Below are 13,381 nucleotides of genomic sequence, written 5' to 3'. Positions count from 1 at the left end.
TGTAGGTAAATAAATAAATAAACAAATTACTCTAAATAGTGGTAAACAACTGTATTTGTGACTAAAATATATTTGTTTCATTTCGGTTCGACTATTATGATTTTACCTCCACTGACTATATTTTCTGGTCATTAACTAACAAAGAATGTTTATTAAAACCATGCAAATATTTATCAAATAAACTGATTCAATATTATTTCGTTTTATATTTCAGGCCGACGAATACCTCTCCCATTGCCCAATACAGGGGCGATGTCACGACGCCGCAATACTTTTTGTATCCGGTCAATACTTATAGTATTTCTAGTCCTTTTTATCGTGCTACAACTCCACGTTTTTAATTACTGTAAGTTATTCAATAATTCAATTAAATTTCTAATTAAAATTATGAAACAAATATTTCAGCTGATGGTAGAGACTCTATAGGAGATTCTACGAACGATTCAAATGCTGCAATTCTGTCGATGGTTCCGTCTGTATTCCATAAATTTCTACAACCAAAAACTAGAAATCAAACCTACGGTAAATTGATCTCTTTGAAAAAGGATGAATTATTAAAAACATTGAATGTTTTCCAGTACACAATAATACACAAAATGGTTACACAGAAGTGTATCATCCACCAAACATTACAGAAATTCGTAGAATGATTACACGGTATAATTACAATCAAATGATCCTGAACGAGGATACATTTGGTCCATTGCAAAATGATTCTGTGATAATAGTTATACAGGTAAATTCATGCAATACATCTATATTCATAAATTTGATTGGATTTACTTTCTTTTAACACAGGTACACACCCGAATAACATACCTACGACATTTGATAGTAAGCCTGGCACAAGCTAGAGATATTGCAAAGACTCTTCTAGTGTTTTCACATGATTTTTACGATGAAGATATAAACGATCTAGTGCAGTCTATAGATTTCTGTAAAGTTCTACAGATTTTCTACCCTTATTCAATACAAACGCATCCGCACGAGTATCCTGGTGTCGATCCTGGTGATTGTCCTAGAGATATAAAGAAAGAACAGTAAGTACAGTTATATAAAAGTTTTATTACATTAGATCAAATTTTAAAAACAAAGTATATGAAGAGCCACTCTATCACGTAACTCATATCAAAGTAGCGGCGAGAAAATGGGATTCTAAACATTTGTAAGTGGAAAAGACTCTATCTTGTTGACTTTTCCTACGATATTATATAAGAAATGTTCTCTTCATAGAAGGTCGCAAATACACTCATACTTTGAAGTGGAATTTAATTACAGGAAAAGTGATATGGTTTATCATGCAATTGTAAGTCTTAACTAAATTGCTAAGAACTGAACCATGTTATCAGAAAATGATGATCACGTCTTGTAAACGTGAATATGTAAAGAAATGGAATTCTAAGAAACCTGACGGTTTATTCGCATTCGATTCATCTGGTATTACCCTAAATATGCTGAAAATTCTCGACACTATTACGTCTATAGGCAAAATATATGTGCCAAGATGGACGATTCCATACTTTCCTTTCCTAACAAGACTCTAAAAATACGTACACGACCCTCTGAAATGCGCTTCAATTCTGTCCAGGATTTCCCGAGAATCCTACTCTCCCTTCCTACTGTTCTGCGCCAAGTGCCCTTGGAGCGACTCGTTCGTCTGCTTTCTTGGGAAAGTGGGTTTTAGAGCATGGTGTAGCCAACAATGGAATTGTCGCCCTCCTTAATGCGTGACCTATGTATTGTCACCTCCGCCTTCTAATCAACTCGTCCACGTTCTTTGTTCGAAATGATATAAGGCCAGCGTAGGGCGGTGACATATCGCAGCCAAGTATTGACGAAAACGTGGAGTTTTTGAGTAAGGGGGATGATCACTTTCTAAGTACCACTCTCATACAGCAACAATATCACAGAACGGATCTAGCGTTGTTATCGCGTTAAGCTTGAGTTTGATCCTGCCGTCGGCAAGAACAACGCATCCAAAATATACACAGTGGTCAATATCTTCGATCCTCTAACCATTAGAGATAGGCAGAGTACGATGTCCCGTCAGACAGAACCTTGATTTTGTTGGTATTTATCTTCAGTCCAACTCCATCTACCTCTCTTTTCAAATTCAGAGCCATTTTGTCAAGGTCCATGACCCGGTGAGAGAGCAAATAGATGTCATAATCGCACTTGAAGTGTTTGAAGCGGAGCGGTAACGATCAAATTTTCGAAGTGTTCTTTGATGCATTCCAAAATTATTTTAGCTATTATCTTTGCAATGTCAGGGAGTCATCGCAATAACAAATTCCACTTTGTCACGGAGCACACTACGTTGAACTTTCCGGGATTTGACACGATATCGGAAATCGAACGGATCACGCTCGTTACTACTTGAAGCGATCAATAAAGCGTTCAATCCCTTCCATTCATCGATCCACTTCCGTGATTTTGCAGCCAGACAGATCTTGTGTCGCCCCTTCGACAATTGGTTGACGACTTGTGTAGCATCCGAGAAAAGTGCACATTTGATAGCGGAGAAATGCTCATCAATATTCTCAGGTGGGTTATTCCAGCTGCCGATGTTGAACTTGGAGGTCGTAGCTCTCCCACCCCACGTGAAGCGGCGGACACAACACGCAAGTGAAGGTGAGTGACCATCAGATGGTGATCTCTTTCGAGGCCAATGTCAGCGCCTCTTTTGTTTGGCACATCCAGAAGATAATTCCTAAATCTATTTGTGAATCTGATTGCTCGTATGGTGCTGGTCAGTTGAAATCCAACTGACCTTATGGCAAGCTCTGTGCTCGAACAATGTGCCATCAATGACGAGACGATGGAAGCTGCAGAAATCCACAAACCTCCCACCATTATCATTATAGTTGCAATGACCGGATTTCCCCATCACATGTTCGAGCAAGGTATTGTCAGAGCCCACTTTTTCATTCAGATCACTCATCATAATCACAATGTCACCTTTGAAAACCCTCTCCTAAACTGTGCGTAATTATTAGTAGAAATGCTCCCTGAATCGGAATTTTGCAGTTAGATAGCGAAATCACTTTTGTTGTTGTGTATGTTGGAAATCGGCTCCCATGTCAAAGGAGCGCGCCTTATGGTAGCCATCAGTAACAATCCGATACGGGATCTCTAGAATACAAAAGCACACGCCACAAAGGGGGAAGGATTATTCAGTATATATCGTTGAAATTCTCGCTTGAGTTAGAGAAAGCAAGCATTCCGTTGTCGCTGAATGTAAGCTAGCAACGGAACGGAAGAATTCCGCATACCGAGTAATGTTGCATTCTCGAAGAACGCGGGCACGCGCAGATACTTATCATGAAGTCCGTCGAGCGGGGAAGCGACTTCACAGACGGAAAAAAGAAGCCTAGGAGAACCAACAAATCTGTGAACTAGAAAAGTACAGAGTGCAACCGCACCTGGCGCGGCGAGTTGGTGGTCCCGCCAGTTAAATACGACGGACAAATACTGCCACCACCAAGCATAGAAAAACAGTCCGTGCAATTCATCGGCTTAAAAACCATGAGTCGCCAGAAGCCGATGGAATTATAGCCGAATTGGTTAAATATGGAGGCGACCAATTACACCAAGTTTTTCATCAATTAATGCTCAAGGTGTGGGACAGCGAATCAATGCCTGACGACTGGCAAAGAGGCATTATTTGTCTCATACATAAAAAGGGGGATATCACGCAGTGCAGCACTTATAAAGGTATTACGTTGCTGAGTACCATCTATAAGATATTCCCTTCTATCTTGTTGGGCCGGATAGTCCCATACGCCCAGAACATCATTGGCCCATAGCAAAGAGGCTTCACTCCAGGCAAATCAGCAACAGATCAGATTTCCTCTGTGGGGCAAGCGATGAAAAAACTGTTGGAATATGGCCATCAGTTTCACCCTCTTTTCATCGACTTTAAAGCCGCCTAGGATAGCATATCCAGGATAAAACTCTACACGGCCATGAGATAATTCGGTATTCCAACGAAATTGATAAGACTGACTAGGCTGACTTTGACCAATGTGCAAGGCCAGATAAAAGCAACAGGATCATTCTCGAGACCATTCAACATCACGGTCTAAGACAAGGGGATGTCCTATGCGTCCTGTTTAACCTGGCTCTGGAGAAAGTGATTCGCGATGCCGATGTAAATGTAAGAGGCACCATCCTCTTCAATTCCACCCAAATACTGGCCTACGAAATTGACATCATGGGAAAAACAACCCGAGGTGTACAGTCTACCTTCATCCAAATTGAGCAAGCGGCGCGAGATCTTGGGCTGCACATTAATGAAGGCAAGACGAAGTACCTGGTGGCATCGTCAGTGCCAAAACCAAAACCGAAAGAACGAACAACATCGAATTGCATTGGTCAAACGATATAATGAAGATAGAAGACTACAACTTTAAGACCGTTGAAAATTTCGCCTATCTAGGGTCACAAATCACAACCGATAATAGCTATGACAATGAAATCGGCGCACGGTTGTTGGCTGCAACAGAGCCTATTTCAACTTACAAAAACTGTTTCGGTCGAAACGCCTCACCATAGGGTCAAACTCTTATTGTACAAGAATATGATCTTGCCCGTCCTTATGTATCGTCCGAAGAATTTTTGGCCCCGTACATGCATGATTCTGTAGTCTACATAACGATCAAATCTATGAGTGATATTACGACCGGCTGGTTATGGATAAAATCCGGCTCAACAGGTTGCGATGGGCGGGTCACTTAATCCGTATGGATGAGGATGATCTGACCCGGGAAGTCTATAAGGGCAATATCTATGGTAGAAAAAGAAGACGAGGCAGACCCTGCCTGAGATGGAGTGATGGCGTAGGTCAGGACGCCACGCAGCAGGAAATATCGAATTGGTGGACATCGGCGCAAAACCGGGGTTTCTGGAGTTTCTTATTAAGGCAATCCTAGACCGGATACCAGTTGTTGCGCCTTTGATGATAATGATGAATATTACTATAATTTTTAGTATTTGACTGTAAAACCTTAAATTCATCCTAGAATCGTGAAATTTTACAGTAATATGAACTATAATGTAAAGCATGATCCTGAATTTAGTAGGAATCTCACCATTACTAACAAAGTTATAGTAGGTGACAGTTGTCGCTGCAGTGCAAATTCTAAGACTTTGAATATCAGTGTATCATACTAAAGTGAATATTCCGGCATAATATATGCATATACATTACTTGCTAGGTACAAATGGAAAAAATGTACACTTTTTATATAACAAATACACAAAACCTTTCATATTTGAAGCGTCCGGTTTCCCGACTTGTTTGTTCATGATTGTGCCCTGTCTTCGAAAAAATTCAAATTGTCAAAAAAAATGTTCGTTAACATTTGCCTGAGAATAGCTGGAAATTTCGAAGTATTTGGTTTGTTATGCGGAAGACTACCATCATATTGAGATGGAAAATAATTTTGAATTTCCTGGTTCGGTTACAGGTATCCCCCCCCCCCCTTAAGTCTTTGCAGACGTTTCCGCTACTTTTTCGACGACTACTTTATCTTCGCACACAAGATGAACTTCAAGAGATCTTTCAATCTGAATATATCCCAAATTTTGAAACTATTATTATTTTAACATTATTAAGTAGTGTTCACTCAGGAATATTAAGGTATTTATGGAGTTATTACCAATAAATTAAGCTTATCCTTTCCCAACCATTAAACATCCAAATAATTTATCATAATTTCCTGTTACTCCACTATTTTCAGAGCCTTAAGACTTAGGTGTAATAATGCCAACTACCCTGATTTATATGGTCATTATCGAGAAGCCGCCTTTACCCAAACAAAACATCATTGGTGGTGGAAGGCTAATAGAGTTTTCGATCAATTGGATATTACAAGATATCATACAGGTGAGATTGATATGCTTAGGCAAGTTTCGAAGACAATTTTGTACAATTTTCATTCTTTCCTCAGGGCTAGTGTTATTTCTCGAAGAGGATCACTACGTAGCGGAAGATTTTCTATATTTGTTGGAATTGATGCAAAAACGCTCACTGGAATTATGCCCGAAGTGTAATATTCTTTCTTTGGGAACTTACCTGAAGACTTTCAACTATTACACTTACAACAGCAAGGTATTTGGAAAATTGTAAAGACTTGTCGTTGAAAAATTGTTATTATAATGTCCATAGACACATCACATGAATATTGATAGGTCACACCACATATCGAATAAACATTTAGAGCATTAACGCATAACATTCACCCATTGGTTCATTTTGTATTAACTCGTTAACATCAGATGGTTGTAGATAAAGCACTAAAGTTCATTTGATATCGAATCAATAGACTACATGTACACATCAACTATAGTAGCTGTACTCGGAGAGCTTAATTTGCGGGTGGCGACTTCCAATGTAATTTTTTGATTTAAAAATGATAAAGCCTGAATAACTTCAATTATTCGACAAACAAACAAAAATTTACGATAAATTACATTGAAGGTCTACTGCACCCTGGTATCTAAAGTTTGTACAAATTGAGCGTATTTATTCACAAATTTTCTTCCTTTGTTTTTAATTTTTCTTCTACTAACATTCATCAAATCTTCTATTTTTTATGTGATCACATACAGAATAATAAGAAAGCTTATTATGGGCAAAATGCTGCTGCAAGCGCTTCTAATGGCATATTAGGGAGTAAAACTCATAGCAATGCAGATAAATATGATAGCAGATACAAAAATTACTATAAGTCTTCTAATAGTAATAATAACCATAACAACAATCATAAAAGTTATTATAAAGATCACATTGCAAAAGCATTATCACTAGCATCATCTTCTGGTGGTGGTGTTAAAAGTGGCATGAAATTTGAAACAATAACCACCGAAAAGAGTACAGCACAACAAAGCTGGAGTTATCATGTTTTACCGTCACTTTACTCAATATATCAAAAGGTAGTTTTTTTCCTATTTTCTTTAAAACTTTTAGAATATGTACTTTTAGTATTGGATTTTTCTTTTGTTTTGGAGTATTTTTAAGTTCACTTTGTATAGAATTGATTAAATTTCGAACAGGGTAGAAGTGTTGTTTATGTTCCGTTCAATTATTTAGTACATTTTTGTGTTGGTTAAATTTTATGTTCTTTCTTTCTTAAAGTTGCGCTATTATTTTAGCATGAGTTCTAAGTAAAATTTTTAGTGTAGTAGGAAGTTCACGGGATTTACTTATTTAAAAAACACGGAAAATAGAATTGACAATATTATATATATAATCCTGTCTTCACTTCCTTGGATAACGTATTATTTACACGTCGATGATATCAATGGGATAGACCGGATTTCAACGATTTCAATTTTTCCTCTATCGTTTTCTTTAATCTCGCTTATTCACGCTAAATGTTTTGGGCTTCGTATATATTTATCACACTTATCACGAATTGATTTACTTTTTTAATATATAATAATTCCTGGGGGTTGTATATGGCGAATGCGGTTCATTCGGATGCTAGACAATCTGTTGTTTTGTATCCCTTACGATCCCCTGATCTGAGGGAATATCTTATCGGATTTAAGTATTTCAAGAGGGGATCAGGGATTAGGCTAACTTATAATTCTTACCAATTGTTAATTGCTAATTTGAAATGCCAGTCATTCCGAATCTTTCTACTGGGATTGCAATATTGGTAATGTGTGGGGTACATGACAACAATAATTCACTACGATGGAAGTTCATGTTAGAAACACGGAATATTATGATATCGAAAATAGATTTGTTTTTTTTTTGTAAAGAAATTAAACTCTCAAAGTTTCTTATATGAGGGAACCACAAAATTATGGTATGTTTCACTCGCAATCAAGCGTTGATAAAAGGTTTCCCTATATCTTAGACGAAGCTTACAGCTTGCTGCTGATTTTTGCTTTTTACTTGCCTAAGGCGTTGTCGAAATTGTTTGCAGAACAGCCTTTTGGTCGTTACTAATTGTAGTAAAGATTTTTTCTCTTCAAACTGGTATTCAATAAACTTCCAATGAGATAGCTAACTACATAGCGATATATCCCTCATGTCCCGCGGTTTCATGTCTGAGGCGGTCTTTAAAGATAATTGAATCCGTGCGGTACCCATTGGAGCTAGAAACTCGTTACTCGATGGGTGCAATCAAAGGAATGGAGGGTCCCCGGGGGATCACATTCAAATGCCTCGAATTGCTTCTCATATTAACCTGGCATAGTAGGCGAACATTTTGAGAGGTAGAAAAAGCAAAAAAGATGGCTAAGGGTTTCGTCAGTCGCTGCCTCACCTCTCTCCTGGGAGCAACGTGACCAAAAGTGGCAACAGTCGCAAACAAGACAAGGGTGCGAATTACTATATCCAACTTAAAACTGCTAGCACTAAAAGCCCAAGCCAGGACAATGCTGATTTTTTTGTTTGGGATATGAGGGATGCTAAGTCCATATCTATTTGATGTTGGACCGAACTAGATGAAGAGCAACTTACTTTCACTTGAGAGTAAGTTGTTCTCCATCCTCTGTCCTCACACCCCAAACAAAAATTTTTTAAGAGGCGCCTCACCTATTTTGCTAGCATACAGCTACTGAGTAGCTATGAAATCATAGAAGGAAAGGAAAAAATGTCAATGGATATATGGATATGGATCATATTAGTGCAATAATAGTTATAGGCAACACTAAAATAGTTGCGACTTGCTACCTGCAACTGAAAAAGGACATGAGAATAATAAGATAGTAATCTAAGAGCTCTTAGGTTAATAGAATCGATAATAATGCCGGGTAATTAACATCATTTGTCTCGGCAAGAAAATAGTTGGAAAAAGATCAATATGTATACATGGTGCAAGCATGGGAGGACACAGTCTATTAAAATGACAGAAATCTAATATATCTGAAATCAGTCACGATTTAATTTCCAATCGTTAAACTTAATGTAGTCAGCTTAATGTTATGCAAGAAAATGCCCTCCAAAACAACCGTTTTCCGTGTGTTTCGTTTACCAGAGGCAAAGAGTGAAAAACAAAAGAAAACGCTTTAACTTGCTAAGGGCGAACGCACTAGCTGCAATTATGTTTCCAACACGCTACTATGAACCTCGCTCAATGATATACAGCATCGAAAAGAAGACGAAGCGAACGGATCCTTAAAAGATTTCCAGTGATGCCAGGATGATGTTGACTGCACGATAACACGATCTATTGTTTGTTAGGACAACAGCTATCGTTCGCTCAAGGCTGTAATTCAGTTTTCCAACTCAATTAATTTGTTTAGACAGCGAAAAATATTTATGATAGACTCAGGAGTGATTGGCAATTCCAAATTATTTGATCTAGATAAAATTTACATTAATAATCGTTGGCGCAACAATCCATATTGGATCAGGGCCTTGAAGTGTGTTAGAGCACTTCATTCAAGACCATAATAGTACATTACAGGATTACAGTACCCTGTAGGAGGCAATGTGGTCAGCATTGCGCTCGCCCTAGATTATTACCCAGATTCAACTCAGGTACTCATTCACAGCTGAGTCGACTGGTATCCGACGTAAAATCACGATGCAAATTCCACTGCCGCCAGTGAGATTTGAACCGCGACCTTCCGTACGACAGCCTTGTGCTCTAAACACGCAGCTATCTGGACAGAGGTTCATTTGATATCGAATGTCGATGCTTATTTCACGGCAGTTAATCATTTACCTAATCGCGTTTTCACATACGGATCGTTGCTTTCTCTTCGGACATACTTGCACCCAACTTATGCAGACGGTACTCACTTGAATACCATTCAATGTTACCATCGGTTCCATTCTCGCGGGGTCTCATAGATTTCTATGTTATGCCTTGACGGTGGCAACGAAATGCGCCAGACTTCAGTGCAATTGAAGAATGACGAACTGTTAGCGTATTTTGGAAACACGTCAAGAAGGATATTTTTTTTATACCCAAAGCCGCAAATCCATATTTTAGTTCATTAGATTTCCCTCGGATTCGTTTACTTTTTATCCTGCATATATCGATATTTTGAATTTTTCCCTGGGGCTCTAAAAAACGTAATAGTAGCGAACGTGAATTCGGTGTCGGATTGTTGCTGAAGTCTACCTCATGGTCTGGAAGCCGATTTCAGGGAGAACCACCAGTGGAGATATTCGATATATGTATAATTATACGCAATTCAGAAGAGGTTTCCTAACGGTGATATGATCGTATTGGGTGATCTGAATGCCAACGTGGCTTATTTGAATATGATATTTGAAATACCGTCCTGGTAACTCCAACAACAACGGCGAAGGGTTGAGTTAGTGGCGGAAGCAAAAGATGCCAAAAATTTCAACGATTTTACCACCGTATATCGTATACTCTTACGAAAGAGCCTTCAGGTGATTGTAAGCCTTTCAGTGGTCCTGTGAGACGGACAGCTTCAAATCAACGACGATGAGTAACTGGAGAGGTGGAAAGAGCACTTTAACACAATTATAAACCGTATAGCATCCGATGAAGTTCCACCTCTTGTGAATGATACGACAAGCCATCGTAACATATGAATACGAATTGCTTCTCCAAACAGAAATGAGGCTATTTTTGCAATCAATGCTCTTAAACGGAGTAAAGCCGCCGGCCTTGATAGTCTCTCTACGGAATTTTTCCTTGTATAGTTGCCACTTCCATTCATTCATAAATGCTGGGAATCTAAGATCTGTCCAAGTGAATAGAAGAAAAGGTTGGTTGTTAAAATTCCGAAGTAGGGCACCCATCTTGAGTGAAATAAATGGACTTGCATTTGCGTGTTTTCTGTTGTCACAAAGATATTAGTTAAAATCATCCCGGAACGCATTAAAGAACACCGTCAAGCTTGGTCGATAGAGAACAGACCGGTTTGCACTTCGGATCATCTTGTTTCGACCAGATTAATATCCTGGAATCGTTGTGGTACAGTGTGCGGACTTAAGATGATCACTCTACTTGATTTCATTGATTTTTAGGCTTTCGCGTGAACAGGTAATACATCTGGAATATTCTACACGGGAGGGGCATTCCGGAGAAGCTAACAGCTATTATCAGAGTGATATATATGATAATTTCGCAAAAAAACACGTGCTCCATCGCACTCCAGGAGTCCCGGAGAGCGACAACTTGTCAACGAAGTTTTTCTTGGCGTTATTGATGACGTTGTTCACGTGGCTTCACCTGTAGTAGTAATTACAATAGTTTGGTAGAAGTTCTGCTACTAACTAACTAAGTTACAATAGGTCAAAGTTGATTAAATTTAGTCATATGTACATAAATGTCATTATTACTTCAATGTGCCTCACTTATTTAATATATATACACTATGAGCATTGTATAAATGGAACCAATGGCAGGTATGAAAGAAATCTTCATACCTGCAGCCTTAGGCTCTCTGTTTCCGACTTGTTAGTTTTCGAAATGACCAAGTGTTGACTATTCATTTCATCATGGTATTATACAATATACGGGAATCATAAGCAATTTCCGCTCCACTTCGCCATCTTCCTTCAACAACTTTTTCTTCCGGTCAGAAATTCTATCGCATCTAATGGACGCCCGTTATTGGGCTTTCTTTCTTTGCCTTTAGATTAGTTGTTTGTAGGAACGTTGCAATGTTAGGTTTTAGATTTTTCTTGATAAGTCTACGTAGATAGATAGTTTAGAATCATCATGGAAATCATGTAGCTTAACATTGGTTCTTCACCATTAAGTGTTTCATACCACACGGTCTATGTCTAATGTTCTTCACACCGCTTGTTCCTTTTACTCAGGTATTATTGTGGTAAATCGTGAAACTTTATTGACGGAAATGCTATGATATTTATTGGTTGCAAGATTCGACTAGCTATTACTTCAGATTTGCAGTAAATAAGCTAGTTGATTATAACGAAATTCTATACGTTGTTTGAGCAAGCAACTAAGTTCGAACCACTATTTGGAACTTGTCCTTCATACAATAACCAAATGTAACTGAATTTCAGAGTATACTATTCGGTTTATTTCCATAGATTATGTGTATCTTTTCTAATTATCTGAATTTCTGATTTTCACTGAATTATTTTGAAAAGACTCGAAAATATAGGGAGGTGCAAATTTATTAAACTTTAAAAAAATTAAATTTCAAAAACTTTCTTATTCTCGAAAATGATTTACTAACTTTGCACTTTATGTTGATTAAAAATTGGGAGAAATTCAGAACAAAAGTTGAATTTTAAATTTATTGGTGACTTTATAATTTATTGCGTGATATCATTCAGAGTTTTCATATCATCAAAAGTGAAATCGCTCTTTCAACCTATTCACCTATTTACTGAACTCAATCATTTATCAGAACGAATAGAATAAATAGATATCAACTAGATCTTAGTTCTTCTCCTAGAAAAGCTTCTTGACATCATCATCCCCAGTTCGGATCATTGCAATCAATCTATCGAACATATGACTTATGAAAGTATCTCAATTGGACTTAAGGAATGGATTAATTTGCAGGATAAATATTGTGAAAGTTTTATTTCTTACTATGTTTTTGTTCAGCTCATTTTCAGAATGAAAATAACTCGTGAAAGAGCCCGATTGACTTTAAGTGATCAGGTATATTTAGTTTATAGAAAACGATCGACACATGAAATGAAAGTATTCATATAAATTACTTTTAAGAAATTTAGAACGACATGCGTAGTCTAGCAAATTTGAATTTTTATCTGAATCTAGTGAAGATGCAGTAAATCTAAATGCAAATAAACAAAGATTTCTCATTGAATTAAATATTTCGGAAGGCCTTCACTCTAACGCAATATAAGCTTTAAATATGCTTGAGTATTTACGTTATTTTTAGCTTAGATGTGAAGTGATTTTTCTTACTTATGTGTATAATTGTTATCATTTGTTGCTTAATCTATTATTTATGTGATTAATGTAAACGTGTGCCCGAATTCATCATTATAATTGACTGAGAACTTTGAATTTGATACTCATAATTTGGTTTGGTGAGAGCAAAATGTACTAAATAGAAATTATTTCGATCACAGGTTGAGGTTACACCCTGGATAAGCAGCAAACATAATATGGGATTTGCCTTCAATCGAAGCACATGGAGAGAGATTCGACATTGTGCCGAACATTTTTGTACGTACGATGACTACAATTGGGATTGGTCATTGCAGCATGTTTCATTGCAATGTTTACACCATAAGCTTCATGCTATGGTGGTGAAAGGTCCTCGAGTTTTCCATATTGGAGAGTGGTAAGTAGTATAGCTTTGGCAAAAAGTATTAGACACCTTATATTTTCCCTCTTTGCTTGGTGTGTAAAATAAAACTATTGTTGTGATTTAAAGGATTTTATTATATCATTCACATAATATTATTAATATTGGTTCAATCCTT

At 37.5% G+C, this 13,381-nt stretch overlaps 1 protein-coding gene across 1 annotated transcript in view; it reads left to right on the top strand.

Moving 5' to 3' along the window:
- Positions 1-13,381, top strand: part of LOC119653250 (alpha-1,6-mannosyl-glycoprotein 2-beta-N-acetylglucosaminyltransferase) — a 66,973-nt gene that overhangs the window by 40,606 nt on the left and 12,986 nt on the right. Inside the window, 8 exon segments of the mRNA XM_038057858.1 lie at positions 215-346; positions 406-570; positions 573-736; positions 799-1,040; positions 5,742-5,887; positions 5,952-6,112; positions 6,613-6,936; positions 13,025-13,239. Of these exon segments, the coding sequence (XP_037913786.1) occupies positions 215-346; positions 406-570; positions 573-736; positions 799-1,040; positions 5,742-5,887; positions 5,952-6,112; positions 6,613-6,936; positions 13,025-13,239 (1,549 nt within the window).

Source organism: Hermetia illucens, chromosome 3 (assembly GCF_905115235.1).
Source record: "Hermetia illucens chromosome 3, iHerIll2.2.curated.20191125, whole genome shotgun sequence".
In the NCBI taxonomy this organism is placed as follows: Eukaryota; Metazoa; Arthropoda; class Insecta; order Diptera; family Stratiomyidae; genus Hermetia; species Hermetia illucens.
Note: the sequence above shows the minus strand (reverse complement) of the source record. Positions and strands in the feature narration are given on the sequence as shown.